This window comes from Sus scrofa, chromosome 1 (assembly GCF_000003025.6).
Source record: "Sus scrofa isolate TJ Tabasco breed Duroc chromosome 1, Sscrofa11.1, whole genome shotgun sequence".
Classification (NCBI taxonomy): domain Eukaryota; kingdom Metazoa; phylum Chordata; class Mammalia; order Artiodactyla; family Suidae; genus Sus; species Sus scrofa.
The window spans coordinates 132802153-132822554 of record NC_010443.5 but is presented as its reverse complement, the minus strand read 5'-3'; the positions used below and the strand labels follow the sequence as shown (position 1 = coordinate 132822554).

The window sequence follows — 20402 nt, the reverse complement described above, 5'->3', positions numbered from 1 at the left end:
TTGTGAGTACGAGTCTGGCCTGTAACCAGCTGAGCCACAATGGGAACTCCTCCCTGTATCATTTTTGTTAAATTGTGTTTCTCAAGGAATTTATCAATTCCATCTAAATTTTCTAATTTATTGGCATAAAATTGTTCATCCTCTTATTAACTGTCTAATATCTGCTGAACAGTATAAATGTCCCCTTTTCACTCCTAATGTTGGTTATTTATGTCTTCTTTTTTACTTATTTTTTTCTTGATCAGTTAGACTAAAGGTTTGTTAGTATTATTAGTATTTGCAAAAAGACTCAAATTGGATTTACTTTCTCTGTTGTATTTTCCCCAATTTCATTGATGTCTATGCTTTATTATTTATTTCTGTTCCCTTGGATTTAATTGCTTAGCTTTTCAGCTTCTTTAGATTGATACTTATATAATTAATTATCAATCTCTTATCATTTCTAATATTTGTATTTAATGCCATTTCTTTTAAGAATGGATCTACCTGGATCCTTCACATGTTGATATGGCATTTTTATAACAATCAGTTCAAAAATATTTTCTTATATCCATTTGGTTTCCAGTTTAATCCCTGATTATTTAGAAGTGCATTGCTTAAATTCCAAATAGCAAATATTTATTTGTTAATTGTTTCCCCTGCAGTATGTGGAAGTTCCTCAGTCAGGGATTGAAACTATACCACAACAGTGACCCAACCTGCTGTAGTGACAATGCTGGATTCTTAACCAACTGTGCCACAAAGGAATTCCATATTTGGGGATTTTTTTTAGTTCTCTTTTTTCTTATTTAATTTGAATGTAGATTAGATTTCTTGTTTAATTCTAATGTAGTCAGAGAACATACTTTTTATGATTTCAGTCTTTGAATGTGATGATACTTACTTTCAGGTACAGTATAAAGTCAAGTATTATAAATGACATATGCACTTGAAAAAAATTCATGTTATGAAGTTTTGGGGAGCAGTAATTCATGTATTTCAATGCGGTGAGATTTATAAATCATGTTTTCCAAGTCTTGTGTATGTCTTCTAATTTCTTTTTGACTGCTTATTACATCAGTTAATGAGAGATATGTGTTTAAATCTTCCTCTGCAATTTTAAGTTTCCCTATTTCTCTAAATTTGTGTGATTTTATATAAACATTTATTTATAAACAAACCACATATATACGTGTATATGTATATACATATACACCCATACATACATGTATACATATTTGGGGATTTTTGGGCCCTGCCTATGGCATGTGGCAGTTTCTGGGCCAGGGATCAAACCTATGCTACAGCGACAATACAAGCTGTGCATTGACAACACCAGATCCTTAACCCACTGTACCACAATGGAACTCTGTTCTTTTTTTTGTTTTTAGTCTTTTTAGGGCCTCAACTACAGCATATGAAATTTCCCATCAGGGGTCCAATGTGAGCTGCTTCTGTGACCTCTACACCTCAGCTTTCCACAACACCAATTCTTATACCCCCTGAGCGAAGCTAGGGATGGAACCCAAATCCTCACAGACACTCTTTTGGGTTCTTATCCTGCTGAGCCACAGTGAGAACTCCCTTGTTTTTCATTTATACATTTTGAGGTTGGTTATTAAGCAAGTAAACATTTAGGGTTGTTACAGCATCTTGTTGTCTTGACACTTTTGTCAGTATGAAATGGCCCTGTTAATATCTCCTAATTAGTAAGAAAGCACTTTTTTGTTTTGGGCTGCACTTGGGGCCTATGGAAGTTCACAGGCTAGGGGTCAAATCAGAGCTACAGCCTATGTTGCAGCCACAGCAATGGTGGGATCTGAGCCATGGCTGCAACCTACATCACAGCTTACTGTAATGCCAGATCCCTGGCTCATGGGAACGAGGCCAGGAATTGAACCCGCATCCTCATGGATTCCAGTTGGATTCGTTTCTGCTGTGCCATGAAGGGAATTCCCAGAAAGAAAGTACTTTCTGTAACTTCAGCTCTTTGAAGTGGGCAATAACCACTCAGAATATGCATTCGCTGTCTGGTTTAGAAATGAATTCAAATATGTTAAGCTGCAAATCATTTTTTTTTTTGGTCTTTTGTCTTTTTAGGGTTGCACCCGCGGCATATGGAGGTTCCCAGACTAGGGGTCTAATCAGAGCTGTTGCTGCCTGCCTACGCCACAGCAACATGGATCCTTAACCCACCAGGAACTCCAACGCTGCAAATCATTTTATACTTGAGTCTAGAGTAATGGTAGAGGAGTCATTATTGAAATCTATTAAAATTTATGGGTAAACTTTCCCGAGGGGATTTTTACAAATTTATTGGTAATCTTTTTATTTGTAACAGTGATTAGGGAGATGAGGCTTTACTGACTTCAGTGGATTAGGGCCAGGCATTTTATGTATTCTGTAAGTCATAGGACAGTCTTTTACAAAGACTAATAATTACTGTGTTTTGCACAATTTTTTTTCTTTTATGGCAGCTCTGCCCCATGGCATATGGAATTCCTGGCCAGGGATCAAATCCAAGCTGCAGCTGCCACTTAAGCTACAGCTGCAGCAACACACTGTGCCGGGTGGGATGTTTTCCACAACTTTGAATAGCTTTTCTGGATATTCATATGGGTGATGTAATGTGCTGATTCCCTTTTACCTATGAACCTAACTTTTTTTTTTCTGTGTCTCTTAGATAGAGACTGAATTCTCCATAAATTATACACAGAGGGAATACTGTGTTTTCTTTGGAGATTCATGGAGAGTTAGTCACAATTTTGGAAAAGCATATCATTTACTCTATTCTCTATTTTTGTTTTTTGTATAACTGACATTTTGTCAGCAGTAAACACATTGTAGGTATGTTGAAGAGGATTCCAGATAGATGCAAACATCTGATCACTTCATCTTCTACATTTCATAATGAAACAGTTATAAATTTCCTTCTCTGTTTTCTTCAAAGTTGGAGCATTGTTGTGTATATTGACTTAAAATTTGGGGGGTAGGTACATGATTTTATGTACAATTTTAGCTCAAGATTATATTTCATTTTAGGATTTTTGTTCTAAACAGAGAGGTCTGCGATTTGGCAGGTTGACAAGTTGAGTGGAATCACGATGTATACTAAGATCCAACACAAACAAGCCTTCTTATTACTACTATTTATTGTTATTTTTTATTTTTAAAAGTTAGTATTGTTAGCTAAAGTGATTTTGATTCCAAGGGCCCATCGCCTCAGGGCGGGGAACATTTCCGCCCCAGGTTAGAGGCACTCCTTAGCAGTCCAGGTTGAGACCCCACCCGGAACCTTGGTGCCGTGACGCTAGTTTCCGGCGGGCTCCTTAGAGTGTGGAACAGCTTTGGGGCAAAGGACCATGAGAGGGCCGGAGCCGGGTCCCGAACCCACAATGGAGGGGGACGTGTTGGACACACTAGAGGCGCTGGGGTAAGTAGTCCTGGGACCGATTTTTCCCCCCCGAAAACGTAAGCTCTCCCTCCGCTAGGCTGCTGCAGTCTCCTCCCTGTGGGCCTCCGCCAGGCTCCCGCCGCTCGGCGCAGGCCTCTTTCCCCGCCTCGCTGCCTCCGGCGCCGACGGAGTTAAGAGGGAGGCGGGAGAGAAATCCGTTTGAGGGGTGGAGCAGGGCTGGAGAGAGCTGGGGAGCGTGGCCCCCTCTTCCAAACTCCTTCCGAGCTCTGCACTGGGGCCCGCAGAGAAGGCGTGGAGCGGCCTGCCTGGCAGCACTCCTTTGGGGAAGCGTGTCCCTGCCCTGCGGGTCATATTTTTGTTGACGTGGTTGTTGTGCCCAGGGCGGGGGGTGAGGTGGGCACTGGGGACCAGGGTGCAGCTGCCGACTATTGTCTCCTGTGTCTTATAACCTGTGGCTTACTTAGGGCGCCAGAGACAATTTCTCCTGCTTCCTTGACTTAAGAAAGGGTTTTAGTTCAGTGTAAGTCTATTCCTTCAACCGTTTCTCGTTAATGCATATTTATGTGCTAGGCAGAGGAAAAAGTTTTCATATTACTAGTAGTTTACTTAGTCCTGGGGACTACAAAGAGCCTGCTGGTGTTTGCAATTCAGAATAGTACGTGCTATGAGAGTTCCTGGAATGATGTTAATACTTTCAGGTCTGGGGATCAATATATGCAACTTAGGCTCTCCCTCAACATCGGTCTTATTCTTCTCCACAGCCCTTGTCCCTATCCCAAATTATCTTGTCCTGCACATTTGTTTATTGTCTCTTGAACATCCATCCCCACCCTCCAACCCCTAAAAGTCAGCTCCAGAACAAATGCTTTACCTGTCCTCTGCCCAACAACATTCTGCAACTGTTGTGTAGTGCAATAAATAGTGGTTTGGTGAATGGGTAAATGAATGAAAAAGAAGAGTTCAAAATAGAGAGTGCACAGAGGTGAGTACTCTCAACTATATGGCTGAGAGTGAAAAAACACATTAATTAAAGAAATTGGCGCCATCTGCACAATTGTGTGCCCTGCCACATCCTGGGGTTTCTTGAATAGAATAGGCTGTCCTTTGCGGTGTTGTCCTGGAGCTCCAACTACCCCTCCTCCCTCCTTTATTTTTCTTAAAACTGTACTTACTCGTCTATCAACTGCTTCTTGTGGACCCTGACAATATCCACTTAGCAGTGACTTACTGTTACTGAGCCTCTCACTTAGTAAGTCCTGACTAATGAAAGAACAGAACCTGTAATTAATTATTTAGGGGCCATTTTTACTTGTGTGAAATCTCTTGGAAATTTTTACTTAACTTGGTTACTAGTAACCAAAACAAGAAGTTCAAATACTCACTCAGTTTGTGGTATACACCAGACAAAAACAGTTTTTTACAAGCTCCAAACATGATTTTGATGCACAGATGTTAAAATCAGACTGTTAGAACTGAGACTTCTGAAATCATCTGTTCCACCCTGTTCCTTTCAAAGATGAGGAAACTAAGTTATTTCTACCCTCTTTTCATTTATAGTGTACTTCACTAAATTGTTCTTTCACACAAATTTTCCCTTTTAATTTCTCCATTTAATTTTCTTTTTTTTACCTGTATACACTTTTTTAAATGGCCACACCCACAGTATATGGAAGTTCCCAGGCCAGGGATTTAATCCAACCCAAGCTGCTGCTGCAGCACCTTTAACTCACTGCACCAGGGCTGGGGATCGAACTCTTTTAATTTTCTATTTTATCTGACAAACTAAAGTGCCTTCACTGATATCCTATATGTTTTAGTCGCAGTAGAAAATGCATTATTCACCATCTATATGGACATTTTGAAACATGTTCAATTACAAAATATATTGTAAATAAACAATTACTCTTTTTTTACATTCATTATACAGGAAATATCAAACTTAAAAATCTTGCCCACAATTATTCCAGGAAAAATAATCCTAAAAGTGTGTATACTGTTTTACTTTACTTACTGAACAATCTGAAACTAGTTTTGCTTGCTAAAAGTCAAAATTAGAGCAAACTTCATTTTTCAAAACATCTATAATGTAAACAAATTCAAGGAATGAAGGAAGGGAAAGCAAGCCCTGATTTTCCATTTTTTAAATAAACTATTTACAGAATCCCACTAGTCTTATCTGTAATACTTGGGGGTTCAAATTGTTTGAGGCCTAAACACAAACTGAGTGAATCATAATCTTTAGGGGTGTAGTATAGGCGTGCATATTTTTAAAAAGCTTCACAGCCTAGGTTGAGAACCACCATCAAGGAGGGAAGTTTATTTCAAACATTTATTGAACACAACTCTATATTGGACACTGTTCTGAGAAGTCACTGGTGAGCAGAACAGACTTTGTTCCTGTCCAGGTGGAGTTTATAGTCTAGTGGAGAAGAAGACATGATCACACAGGAGTTTGTGACATGGCTCAGTGGTTAACTAACCTGACTAGCATCCATGAGGATGTGAGTTTGATCCCTGGCCTTGCTCAGTGGGTTAAGGATCCAGCATTCCTGTGAGCTGTGGTGTAGGTCGCAGACTCAGCTTGGATCCCAAGTTGCTGTGGCTCTGCGTAGGCCGGCAGCTACAGCTCCAATTTGACTCCTAACCTGGGAACCTCCATATGCTGCCAGTGTGGCTCTAAAAAAGACAAAAAAAAAAAAAAAAAATGAGCACACAAATATTTATGAACTAAAATAAGTGTTTTAAAGGAAAATAACAGCGTGATATAACAAGACAAGAGGACTTGTATATTTCTAGGGGTTAGGGACAGATTGCTGAGGAAGTGACACTTGAGTTGAAATAGGGAGAATAAGTAGGAGTTAACTAGGTGAGGTTGGCTGGGAAAGGAGGACAGAGTTGTCTTTACAGTGAAAACAAAACATGAAAGACCTTGAAATGGAAAAGAGATGCTTTATTAGGAGAATGGAAGGAGGCTGCTGTAACTGGAGAGCAGAGAGCAAGGGCCAGTGTTAGAAGGTTGGATTGGAGAGTTAGGTGAGGAACGGTGTGCAGCACCTTTTAGGGCATGTTGTGGATTTTTGGTTTTTTGTCATAACAGCAACGGTACATGATTGAAGAATTTTAAATAAAAAGAGTGATTAGATGTCTAGTTTGAAACATTACCTCTGTCAGCAAAGAAGAGAATAGATTGGAGAATTCTGTTAGTCTAGGCAAGAAGTGATTGGTTGCTTAATGGCAGTGGTTGTGGAAAGAAGTGCATTACTGGTCTTAGTGACTGGTTGGATATTAGAGCTGAAGGAGACGACAATATCAAGGATTCATTTCTTCAGTAGGTATTTATTGAGCACCAAAATGAAATGATACACATTGGAATTTCTATTGGACAGGGAAGAAAAGTGAAGACAGCCAGAAGCTGGTAAATACAGAGATTGTGGAGGGACCAATGGAATTGAGGTGGAGAGGCTATCAAACGGGTGGTCAAAAGAGCAAGCTGAAAGGATAGATAATAGGTTGTGGTCAGAGAATGACCTGTAAGTGATTTCAGAAGTGGTGTAATTCCAGGTTTGGGCATAGCCTGGGCATGGCTTACTTATGTGTAGTGGCCAAGACTGGAAAAGAGGAGCTTAGGGAATTGAGAGCTTAGGGTATTGGAAAGGGTGTACACATAGACTTGGAAGAAACTCAGTATAATTGAAATAAATAGGAACAGAGAGGAAAACTGAGCACAGGAAATATTGAGGAGTGTCCAAGAGATTGATAGATGAAAACCATGAGAGAAAGAGGGTGGCAAGTCTGACTGGGTTGAGCCTGGAGATAACAGGAGATATTTCTAAGATAGTAGGGGAGCAACAATAAGAATGCTATATGGGGAGATGAGGAGGACAAAACCCCCACCATTTGACCTTCAGGAACTTTGGAAAGTAAAATAGTTAGATAAATCCTTCTGAGAGGACATTGACAATATAGGACAGTTTTTTGTGTGGGTGGAACATAGTGGAAGAGTTTGGGAACCCGGAAGAAGTGGAGAGCTGAATCAGAGGCAAGCCTTAGGGATGGTAAATGATGGGTTGGGGTTGGGGGTCATGGGGAGAAAGCAGCTCATATTTTATATGTTGGCTGATGAAAATAGAAAACAGTAAGTAAACTAGATCCTAGCTGTGTCTTTGTGAAGGTTCACCAGTGGCCCTACTATACTGAAGATTTGGTTCGCCCAGCTTGAAACAGTGTCAGATCAACAACTATGGTTCCAATGTGTTTGGCTTTGGAGGATTCTAGGCCTAGGAGAGGTGTCCTCAATGTTTAGAATAAGAGTAGCACTTTCAGAGTTCCTTTGTGGTGCAGCAGGTTAAGGATCTGGCATCATCACTGCAGCCACTCAGGTCACTACTGTGGCACAAGTTCAATCTCTGGCCCGAGAATTTCCACAGGGTGTGGGGCCTGGCTGAACCTCCCCGCCAAAAAAAAACAAAAACAAAGTAAGAATTTATGGAACAAACTAAGAGCGTAATAATAATAATACCTATCTTATAGGACACTGTGGCAATTAAATGAGGTAATATACCCACAGCACATAGGTTGGCCTAGAAGAAGATTGATCAGTTTATAATGTTAGTTGCTATTATGATTATGATTGTTATTAGATATCCTGGTTTGTTAAATGATTTTCTTTCTTTTTCTTTTTACCTGATTGATGAGCTGAGGCATTAAGGATTATGTATTCAGGATTTAGTATTTAGTAAGTTTTTGTTGAATTTTATATTTCAGTAAAAAGAAGCTATCACTAATGGTATGAAGTAGTTGATTTAAGAGTTTATTACTTTGTTGCAGAAATGAAAACAAGTAGGTTGGTAAGTTTCAATGAGAGGCATTGTAAGACATGGTAGAAAGGAATCTGTACAGGGTAACTAGTCTTGGCTGGAGGAGAAGAGATAGTGGTCTAGTCCCAGCTCCCTTTATCTGACTGCATTACCTGGCCAGCTTATTTGCTCTGCATCCTTATTAGTGTAGACAGAAGTTTAAGAGTTCACACAGAACATTTGAGGTCAAATCTGAATTTAAATTAGCGTGTCATCACTTTTTCATCTTTTGATGTTATCTTTGGTCCTACAGAATTAGGATAATACTAACTTCAAAGCATTGCTGTAGGGAGTAGATAAATTACATGTGTGTGTGTATATCTATCACATATATACACACACACGCACATATATACACACACATATGCATACCTAGACTGATGTCTGGTCTGCTACTTAAGGCAGTTATCCCAGCTTTGTTAAGCCTTAATTCTTACCTGTAAAATGGGGGTTTGAAAATACTGACCCTTCGTGAGCTATGACCAAAGAATTTAGAGAAAAAGAAAGGCAAATAGCCTTTAAACATATGAAAAGATGTACAGTCTTACCATGAAAGGAGTGTAAATTAAAACTCTGCTGAGATACTAAATGGTCAAAAATCCAAATTTTTGGTACCTTTGGTGAGTTATGGGTAATGGAATACTATTCTACTTTAATGGTACAATCTCTGCAAAGGAAAATTCAGTAATATCTAGCAGAGTTACTAGATATACAGAGTAAGTACCCATTTACCCTTTGATCTAGCAATTTCACCTCTAGGAACCTATCTTAGATATACACTGACAAAAATTTTCTCAGTTTTTTATTGTAGCAAAACACTACAAAAACCAAAATGTCCTTCAGTAGAGGTATAGCAAATAAAATGTGGTATGTTCAGACAGTGAAGTACTAAACGACTATAAAAATGACTGAATAGTATCTCTATAGGTCTCTATATAGATAATGTTTGTGAGTATATGTGCTTAAAGCAAGGATTAGAATAGTAGAAAGTGGCTACTTTTTATCTAAAGTGTCTTTATATGTAAAAACATTGTTGGAGTTCCTGTTGTGGCTCAGCAGTAGCAAACCTGACTAGTATTCATGAGGACGCAGGTTTGATCCCTGGCTTCGCTCAGTGGGTTGATTATCTGACGTTGCTGTGGGCTGTGTAGGTTGCAGACATGGCTTGGATCTTGCATTCCTGTGGCTATTCCTGTGGCTATGTAGAACAGCAGCTGTAGCTCTGATTTAACCCCTAGCTTGGGAACTTCCATTTGCCAGGGGTGTGGCCCTAAAAAAAGAAAAACAAAATAAAAACATTGTTTTTAAATATGTATTTGTTTATATGTTTATACATACATACACACACATTTTTTTTTGTTGTTTTAGGGCCACACCTGTGGCATATGGAAGTTCCCAGGCTAGGGGTCAAATTGGAGCTGTAGCTGCTGGCCTACACCACAGCCACAGCAATATGGGATTTGCGCCATGTCTGTGACCTACTCCACAAGCTCACAGCAACACTGGTTCCTTAACCCACTGAGTGCCAGGGATCGAACCTGCATCCTCATGGATACTAGTTGGGCTCATTACTGCTGAACTATGATGGGAACTCCTATATTTATAATTAAAAACATTATGGGGAGTTCCCATCATGGCGCAGTGGTTAATGAATCTGACTAGGAACCATGAGGTTTCGGGTTCAATCCCTGCCCTTGCTCAGTGGGTTGACGATCCGGCATTGCCGTGAGCTGTGGTGTAGGTCGCAGACACGTCTTGGATCCCGTGTTGCTGTGGCTCTGGTGTAGGCTGGCAGCTACAGCTCCGATTGGACCCCTAGCCTGGGAACCTCCATATGCCGCGGAGTGGCCCAAGAAATGGCAAAAAGACAAAAAACAAAACAAAACAAAAAAACATTATGGGATGACAGCTCCAAACTAATAAATACGGTTTCCTGTGAGGGAGGGAGGGAACAGAATAGAGGGAACAGTATTAAGATTGCAAGCTATTCTCCAAGTCCGTGATTTTCTTTTCTGTGGCACCATGCCATACAGTAGAAAAAAATATAATGTACTGGGGAAATAAAAAATAAATAAATAAAAAAATACTTGAAAAAAAAGAAATTCTACTGATCTTATGGTGTAAAAAAAAGATTTCAGGTTAGAGTTGTCTGAAAGTACTTTGTTTTGTAAATTAGACTTTTCAACCATATAAATGTTTTACTAATTATAAAAAATTAAATAAAAAATCAAAACAAAAAAAGAGACAAATCCCCTAAAAATTAAAAGCAAAATGAAAAAATGTCTGTTATATTGAGTAAGAGGTTTAATCATGGAAAGGAATTCTTTTTCTATACATCCTTCCTAGAATATATTCTAAAGATAAAAATATAAATTGTTTTCACTGATTTTTATTGTTAAAAATAGTGCTGGTGTTTCTATCCTAAAACTATATGTAATTTATTTTTATATTTACTGGGATTATGTAAATGTGATAAGAAACCAGAATTTTCTTTAAGAGAAAATAGCTAAAAATTTAAAACTATATAGGTAAAAATTCTGCAATTCTAAATTTGAATTGGAAATACCAATGTAAACTCCTGATGTAATTGCTCTCTCTCTCTCTTTTTTTCTTTCTTTTGGGCTTTTTAATGCCTAACCTGCCACATATGGAAGTTCCCAGGCTAGGGGCGGAATTGGAGCTGCAGCCGCTGTCTTACACCACAGCCACAGCAAGGCCAGATCCAAACCGTGTCTGCAACCTACACTACAGCTCGTGGCAATGCTGGATCCTTAACCCACTGAGCGAGGCCAGGGATTGAACCTGTGTCCTCATGGATTCTGGTTGGCTTCATTACTGCTGAGCCACGATGGGAACTCATTTCTCTTAAGAAGGTAAGTGGCTAATGTTTAGGACCAGACAGTGTACTCTAAATACCACTGAAAAGAATTGGGGCCTCTTGGAGAGATGGCTGATTATAGGTATAGGGCAGGAACTTCTTGTCACAGGGAGCAAGGAAAATATTCAGAGAATACTGGGGACAAGTCACAGGACTCATTGACTAGCATGAATGGGCTCCCACTAATCAGAGATAGGAGAGTTTGAGTATCAAAAGAAAAATAACTGCAATGGAGTAAAACACATTAAATGTGCTAAGACTTACAAGTTTATAATGTGAAAAAGAAAGGTCAGTAGCAAAAGAACAATAAAGGTAGAAATCTGGTATCAGATTCAGTTAAAATAATAATACATAAAATAATAAATACATAAATAATAATACATAAAAATAGTTTGAAAATTTAAGGTTTATTCAAATACGCTTTGTAGCAATGTTTATTTTTGTTTTTTTATTTTTATGGCTGCATCTTTGGCATATGGAATTCCTCAGGCTGAGAGTCAATTTGGAGCTGCAGCTGCAGGCCTACACCACAGTCATGGCAACACCAGATCCTAGCCACATTTGTGGCCTACCCCAAAGCTTGTTACGACACCAGATCCTTAAACCCACTGAATGAGGCCAGGGATCTAGCCTGAGTTCTCAGGGACACTGTGTTCGGTTCTTAACCAGCTGGGCCATAACGGGAACTCCTGTAGCAATATTTAAAAGTGCAAAATTATAAAAGAAATTGTTTTTTTTTTTTTTGTCTTTTGTTGTTGTTGCTATTTCTTGGGCCGCTCCCGCGGCATATGGAGGTTCCCAGGCTAGGGGTCGAATCGGAGCTGTAGCCACCAGCCTACGCCAGAGCCACAGCAACTCGGGATGCGAGCCGTGTCTGCAACCTACACCACAGCTCACGGCAACGCCGGATCGTTAACCCACCGAGCAAGGGCATGGACCGAACCCGCAACCTCATGGTTCCTAGTCGGATTCGTTAACCACTGCGCCACGACGGGAACTCCCAAAAGAAATTAAGTTTAAAATAATCTCGGGAGTTCTTGTGGCTTAGCCGATTAAGAACATGACCAGTATCTTTGAGAATGCAGGTTCAATCCCTGGCCTTGCTCAGTGGGTTAAGGGTCCTGGCATTGCCGCAAGCTGTGGTGTGGGTTGTAGATGTGTCTTGGATCTGGCATTGCCCTGGTTGTGGCGTAGGCTGACAGCTGCAGCTTCAATTTGACACCTAGCCTGGGAACTTCCATTTGCTGCAGGTGCAGCCTTCACAAAAATAAATAAATAAAGAGAAAATCTCGTAGGTCCTTTGCAGCTTTAATTTTTTAAATTTAAAATTTGCATCCATTCTTTTTTGGCTATATTTCTTTTGTTTTTATTCTTGTAGCTAGTGTAGTTATTAGGCTGTATTTGACTTTATAAGTAATATTTATCTTAAAATTGGTTGATAATTTTACTAAAATTTTTTTTAAAACAGAGAAAAAGTCAAATGTTAAATATATAGAGCAGAAATCCGCAAACTATTTCCATAAGAGACTAGATAGTAAAAATTTTAGGCTTTAGTGGTCATGCTAGCTCTGTCACAAATACTTGAAAGCAGCCAGAGTAGGTCTGTAAATGGATACATTGGCTGTGTTCCAGTAAAACTTTATTTACAAAAACATCCAGCAGACCTTGATTAAAAAGTATTAGGTGTATTAGGGTTTTGCTTATTTGTTTTAATCTTTTTATGTCTTCCTTTCTAGGTACAAGGGACCACTGTTAGAAGAGCAAGCCCTTATCAAGGCAGCAGAGGGTGGACTTGCTTCACCTGAGTTTTCAGAGCTCTGTGTTTGGTTAGGCTCTCAGATAAAATCATTGTGCAACTTGGAAGAAAGTATCACTTCAGCTGGTATTGCCATTGAGTTTTATTTGCTTTACTAGTAAAATGAAATCTGTTATAATTTATAGTTGTATCTATAAGGTGCTCACTGTACAAAGAAAAAGACTTAATATGAAGAACTTCAGTATGTGATTTAAATATCTTTGGATTAAATTTTATATTGATTAATTCAAAATCGTTTCTTAAATTTTTACAAAATTATAAACAGGTACTGTTTATCTGCTGTCTTGAGCGTAGAAGAAGAGTCTGAGTTTGGTTTTTAAAAAGTTTAATTTTTGAATCCTAGTTATTTTGAATTAAGGTTTGTTCCTTTTTTCCCCTAAAGTTTTTTTAATTTTATTTTTTATTGTTATTTTTTTAACAGTTATTTCCCCAATACAATTTTTTTCCTACTGTACATCATGGTGACCCAGTTACACATACATGTACACATTATATTTTCACACATTATCATTCTCCATCATAAGTGACTAGACATAGTTCCCAGTGCTACACAGCAGTATCTCATTGCTAATCCACTCCAAAGGCAATAGTTTGTATCTGTTAACCCCAAGCACCCCATTCGTCCCCTAAAGTTTTAATTTATTACTATCTTGGCTGCTGGAGTTTTTGTGGGTCTTTGGCAGTATTTCAGACAGTGTAATAAAATGAAAAATGAAAAGTTATTGGGTATTTGCTAGGAGACAAAGTAGCCTTCTCTTCTGAAAATATCCTTACTTTTAAATTGTTTTTTTCTTGCCAAATCTAATAGAAATCACTTGAAGCCAAGTAAAATAAACTGAATTCAGAACATTTGACAAAGTTCCCACATACTTAGATTATGAAAGAAAAATAAACCCTAAGGCTTAATTAGACCTTTGCATTTATTATCTGTATCCACAGAGATACTATAGAAATGGGTTATTTGCTCTGAAGCCAATTAATTATTATAGCCATAGTAATGCTTTTAATATTTTAGTAATAAATATTGCCTCTTACCTGTTTTTACTGAAAGCCCATTGGAAGATACTTATCAGAGAATTAAACATAAAAATACTGGAGTTCTTCTATGGTGCAGTAGTTAAGGATCCAGTGTTGTCTGCAGGGGCTTGGGTTGCTGCTGTGGCATGGGTTTAATCCCTGGCCCAGGAACTTCCACATGCCACGGGTGCAGCCAAAAAAAAAAAAAAAAAACAAAAACCAAAAAACAAATATTTATAATCTCATGATTAGATGGTTATGTTCTTGAACTTGAGTTACTTTCTATATGTAGTAGAAATATGTTTGGTTACTTTTACCTAAGCTTTTGGAGTCATACATGTAAGGATTTAAAGTCAAAGTAAAAATTCAGAATTGAATGTGAAATTAAAATCAACTAGTAGATTTGATAGTATCAGATTATATGGCAAATATTCAGTAAATGTTTTATGCTTTTTCTATTTTAAAGGGAGAGATGATCTAGAAAGCTTCCAGCTTGAGATAAGTGGTTTTTTAAAGGAAATGGTGTGTCCATATTCTGTACTCATATCAGGAGATATTAAAGACCGTTTAAAAAAGAAGGACGACTGTTTGAAACTTCTACGTAAGTTGTATTTCTTTGAACATTTACATTCATGTATTTGATCTGGCTTTTGTTATTTTCAAGTCAAGATTTATGAACTTTAGTTACTGAAGCATTAGACATTTTGTGTATTTGAAAGTTTTTAATATTTGTCTTAAAATATGAAACTGACTCAGGTATTTATAGAAATGTAGTATTCTTCTTATGTATTCTCTAAGATTTCTAACAGTTATGATTTATTTGGCCAATATAGGATGTCCTGTGTTTGTGATTTATATAGTACTTTATTAAATTTTCCTTTACTTAATTCATCTCTTTACATTTGTGACTAGTTGACTGAAGTAGTCATCTCCAAAGCCCTAAATAGGGCTTAAAGCTCTGTGAAACTAGGCTGCAAAGCATATTATTAGATGATAGGCATGGAATGATGTTTGGTTCAAAAATATTTATTATTCATCTGCTGCTTTACAAAAAACTGCTCTAGGCATTACGGATATATCAGCTAAATACAAAAAAAAAAATTGTGGCCTAGGGCCACTTAAATTCTAGTGAGCGTGACCTGTTTTTGTCAGGGGTGAACTCAAAGTGCAGATTATCCTAAAACAATTACTGTAAATAACAGATCCATTTAATTGTGTTGAGTCTCTTAGATTATTATTATTATTTTTTTTTTTTTTTGTCTTTTGTCTTTTTGGTTGTTGTTGTTGTTATTGTTGCTATTTCTTGGGCCGCTCCCGCGGCATATGGAGGTTCCCAGGCTAGGGGTTGAATCGGAGCTGTAGCCACCGGCCTACACCAGTGCCACAGCAACGCGGGATCCGAGCCACGTCTGCAACCTACACCACAGCTCACGGCAACGCCGGATCGTTAACCCACTGAGCAAGGGCAGGGACCGAACCCTCAACCTCATGGTTCCTAGTCGGATTCGTTAACCACTGCGCCACGACGGGAACTCCTAGATTATTTTTTTAATTCAGTTAATTTTACACTATTTCGTAGGTTCTACAGTGACCACTTGAAGGAATTTTCTCACATCTTCTATTATTGAAGATTTCTACTTTTAGGCTGTGCCATTTATAAAAAGATGCATGCCATATATTCTTTCTGTGCTCTAGTATTATAATGTTAGTTTTATTACAGCAGAAATCATGTGTATATGTTTAACTAGTGGTGGTGATCGAAGTGTTGACATTTGAATTACTTTGTATGTGTTGGCAGGGAGTGTGGGGGTGGGTACAAATTATGTGCCCTTCCACTTTTTACACTTTTTCCTTGTCTTACACCCATTCAGTGTGAGTCACTGATTTAACAAACCATTGTTATTAATGGGAGGTCACAGTAACCCTTAAGTGTACTGGGACGAAAAAGAAGCTAACAAGCACTGGCCATGAGGAACTTGCATACTCTGTATGTTAGTCAATGAGAACTATATAAATCATGTTTCCCTTTTTTACCTTAGCTTCTAAGAAGCTCAGCAATAATAGTAATATGTTTCTGGTCCAAGTAAAAGTAAAGAGATATAAGAGAAGTTGGTATAGTTTTACCTGATCATGAAAATACATGCTCAGGAGACAGGGTGAAATGGGGAATTAGTGTTAAATGGGTAGAGTTTCAGTTGGAGAGGATGAAAAAATTCTGGAGGTGGATGATTGTGATGGTTATACCCATGTGAATGTACTTAATGCCACTGTACACTTAAAAATAGTTAGAATGGTAAATTATATGTCACATGTTGAAAAATTACATGCTCATCATAGAAATCTTACAAAGTAGATAAATATGTAAAGAAGAAAATCATTTATAATTTCACTCTTCTGAGGATAATGAATAACTTTTTGGTGTATTTCCTTTTCCTTTTTTTTTTGTATATATACACACTTAAAAAGATTGAGACCTGTTGCAGATGCAGTTCCTGCCCTTCCTTCCTCCTCTTCATTTAATGTATTGTGAGCATTTCTCATCGCTTAGTATTTTTTGAAAAAATAACTTAAATTGGCTACAGAACGTTCTATGCTATGGACAATTTTATTTAATAGATTTCAGATTTGGAGGTATTTGGATTTTTTCTATTTTAATTTTTTTCATATTTTTGGTTACTTTTCCTTAGACAAAGATTATGAACATTTAAAAAAATCTCTGGTCTAGATACATATTGCCATATTTTGCTCTGGAAAGGTTATACTGATTTACTGTCTTCCTAGCATCTATTTCATCTTTATCTTTAGTTTGACTACCTTTAAAACATACTGATATAGGAGTTCCTGTTGTGGCATAGTGGGTTAAGAATCTGACAGCAGCAACTCAGGTCACTGTGGAGATGTGGGTTTGATCCCCACTGTGTTGCAGTGGGTGAAAGGATCCACAGCTGCAGTGTAGCTCACAGCTCGGATTTGGTTCTCTGGCCTGGAACTTCGTAAGCCGTGGGTGCAGACATTAAAAATAATTTAAAACATACTGATACAGTAAACTTCTTGATGTTCTTAGAATTGTGTGCAACATATATAAAGTAAAAAGGGCCAAATTCCTTATATGGAGAGGCTTTTTATTTTAAAATTTTTTGGCTGCACTCGTGGCATATGGAAATTCCCAGGCCAGGGTTGAATCTGAGCCACAGCTCTGATCTATGCCACAGCTGCAGCAATGCTGGATCCTTAACCCACTATGCTGGGCTAGGGATCAAACCCATGCTGCCACAGAGAGAACACCAGATTCTTAACCCACTGCATCACAGCAGGAACTCCCCCCAAAAATATAAATTTCTGAAGAACTAGTTGTCTGTTCTAATGAAATTTTAAAAGCAGAGGGACCTTAGCATAGTTCTCATAAGCAAGGTTTAGTACATACTGGTTTTCTTGTGGGTTCTTTAGATTATCATGTGTAGATTACATGAAATAAAATCTTAAAATAGTGGCTCTCAATTCTGCCTGCCCATGAGCATCACCTTGGGGCTAAAACCACACAGATACCTAAATCCTTCTTTAGAACTACTGGTTCAGAATCTTTGACGGGTTACCTGGTACTTGTACCTTTAAATAGTTTCTCAGATATTTTTTTCTGCTCAGCTGAAGTTGAAACTGTTGTGTTAAATTGTGTGTATATAATTAAAAACAAAGTTGAAATATTTTAACTGTACTGTTTTGAAAGTTAATTTAAAAAGACTATAATAATTTAACTTTTTGCTTTCCAAAATGGTATTTTTTACTGTCTTTTAAAATTGAAATATGATTCACATAAAATATTATGTTATTTTCAAGGTGTACCACATAGTGATTTGACATTTGCATACATTATGACATTATGACATATGATTTTAGCTCCTTTGAATGTATATCCAGAGGTGTGATTTTTAAGGTGTTCTTGTACATTTTTTAACATTATTTTTTAACATTATTTGTTTTTCCCTTTTCTCATAGTATTTTTAAGTACAGAGCTTCAAGCTTTGCAGATAATACAGAACAAGAAATGCAAAAATTCTCAATTAGATAAAAATAGTGAAATTTATCAGGAAGTTCAAGCTATCTGTGATACCCTTGGTGTTCCCAAGTCAACAACTTCTGACATTCCACTTATGCTAAGCCAAGTGGAATCAAAGGTATTGTATTTGTTTTATTTTTCCTTTCCCTCCAAATTCAACTAAATGCTAACATGTAATTGTATAAAAATGAAAATACAGTTGATCCTTGAACAATGTGGGGGTCAGGGGTGCTGACCCTCTGCAAAGTCAGTAATCTACATACAACTTCACATTTGGCCGTCTAAATCCATAGTTCGTATCTATAAACTCAACCACCTGTGGGTCAGGTAGTACTATAATTTTATATAGTGAAAATAATTCATGTGTAAGTGGACCAGCACAGTTCAAACCCATGTTGCTCAAGGATCAACTGTATTTCCTTTAAGTACAAGATATATATTCTAAGAAGTTTATCTTCATATAAACTAAATTTTTCATTTGGAGTTAATTTGCGTATGACCCAATTTGTCTATAGGTGATATCCAGGAGTCAGATCTTAATGAATGAATGCTAGGCTTTGTGAAAGTTTGCCCTGATAGAAATCATTTTGCAAACTTAAGGTCCCTTTTTAAAAAAAGGTTGTAGTACAGTATAATGAGAGAAGTGGAGTTACCTTACAGAGTCAAAGGATAACTAAATTTCTTTTAATGGATGTTGTTAATAGAATTGAAATGTGGTTGTCTTTGGCAGTGAGCAAAGAAATCCACAGTTTCTGGTAGATAAGTTTAGCGTTTGTTGTGTAGTGAACAAATGAATGGGTACCCTGATGGGTGGTTAAAAACGACTACAAATTCCAGCTTTTTGATTTTTTTTTTTTTCAGTTATTAAACTATGCTTGTTCCCAGTCAAGCCATAAATTAGAGAGAATGCTATTCTCGAAGATGAAATTCTGGCCTAGTTCCTAGGTTTTTATTTAGTCCTTTAGGGAAATAATATAGGATTCATTTTTAAAGAAAAAGAAAATTCCCAGTTTCAAGAATAAGTACAAAAATCTGCTTTTAGACATGCCATTTTAAACTTTTGTGTGTGTGTGTGTGCTTTTCAGGGCCATACCTGTGGCATATGCAAGTTCCCAGGCTAGGGGTCAAATCAGAGCTACAGCTGCCAACCTACACCACAGCCACAGCAATGCCAGATCTTTAATCCACTAAGCGAGGCCAGGGATCGAACCCACAACCTCATGGATCCTCGCTGGGTTTGTTAACCACTGAGTCATGAAGGGAACTCCCTAAACTAAATTTTTCAATAAAGTGCTCTTTTGCATTGATAATTTATGACTGAAAAATAGACTTGTTTTAATGAATGTAATAGAATTTTAGTGTATTTAAGATGAAAACGCAATATTAAAAAAATTTTTTCTCAGAACTTGCAAACCAGAGAATAAGCCTGTGAATCACAGCTTAAAAACATTGTTCTAAAGTTAATAAACTACTCTTCAGAATTTGTTCCTCTGGATTAAGAATAATCTGGGCTTGGCTAAAATATCTGGGACTGTTTCAAATTGAGACAGATTTCTAGACTCTTCCTGATCTCCCAATTCTTCCACATATTGATCACAAAGAGCCCTTTCCCTTTTATGTGTTCCAGTTAGTATTAAAAATATCCCCAAGCCTTTTCTCCCTATTTAAAGCAGGCTGAAATGCCTGTGTTCAAATGCTGGCAGGCTAATTATAAGGTAGTGGTTACTATGGCCATCGTAGCTAAATATTTAGCTAAAAGGATGTCCTGCTCTATTCAGTTCCTCTCTATAGCAAAAATTGCCATATTTTCTTTCCTCTATGTGTGGTGTGTCCAGAAGACACTTTGTCACTATTTGGGAGGAAATTTATCATTATCCATTATCTTGTAGCTTGAAGCTGTTTGGATGCGAATCTAAAGTAATTATAGAGATAATTAACAGTGAACATATATAGCAGATGCTGTGCTAAAGGTGAATATGTAATAACTTAATGAATTCTCACATCACTTATAGTGACGTAGGTAGTATTATTATTTACGGTAGCCATTTGAAGAAACTGAGGTACTGAGAGATTTAATAAATTAGACAAACAGGTTTCTAAATAGTAGTGGCAGGTCTGAGTTTTGAACCCAGGCCATCAGCCTCCAGAGTCTGCTCTTAACTCCCTCTCTATCACAAGTAATTCTCAAACTTATTAAAAGCATTATCTAATGTTGAAATACTGGGAACATGATTATAGGTAAGAAACCATGAGCATGCATTTAGAATCCCTCTTGAGAATGGAGTTATGATTAAAGCTTTTAGTGGTATACGAAATAATATAATCAGAGTCGAAGGTATTTACAATAGTGAGGAATCTACAAAAATGGTATATTTTAAGAAAATAAG

At 37.5% G+C, this 20402-nt stretch overlaps 1 protein-coding gene across 1 annotated transcript in view; it reads left to right on the top strand.

Annotated features, from left to right (window-relative positions):
* FAM98B (family with sequence similarity 98 member B) overlaps positions 3264–20402 on the top strand; it is a 33094-nt gene continuing 15955 nt past the window's right edge. Inside the window, exons 1-4 of the mRNA XM_005659764.3 lie at positions 3264–3412; positions 12865–13010; positions 14428–14562; positions 17955–18133. Of these exons, the coding sequence (XP_005659821.1) occupies positions 3342–3412; positions 12865–13010; positions 14428–14562; positions 17955–18133 (531 nt within the window). The 5' untranslated portion in view covers positions 3264–3341. The remainder of the gene's footprint in view (positions 3413–12864; positions 13011–14427; positions 14563–17954; positions 18134–20402) is intronic.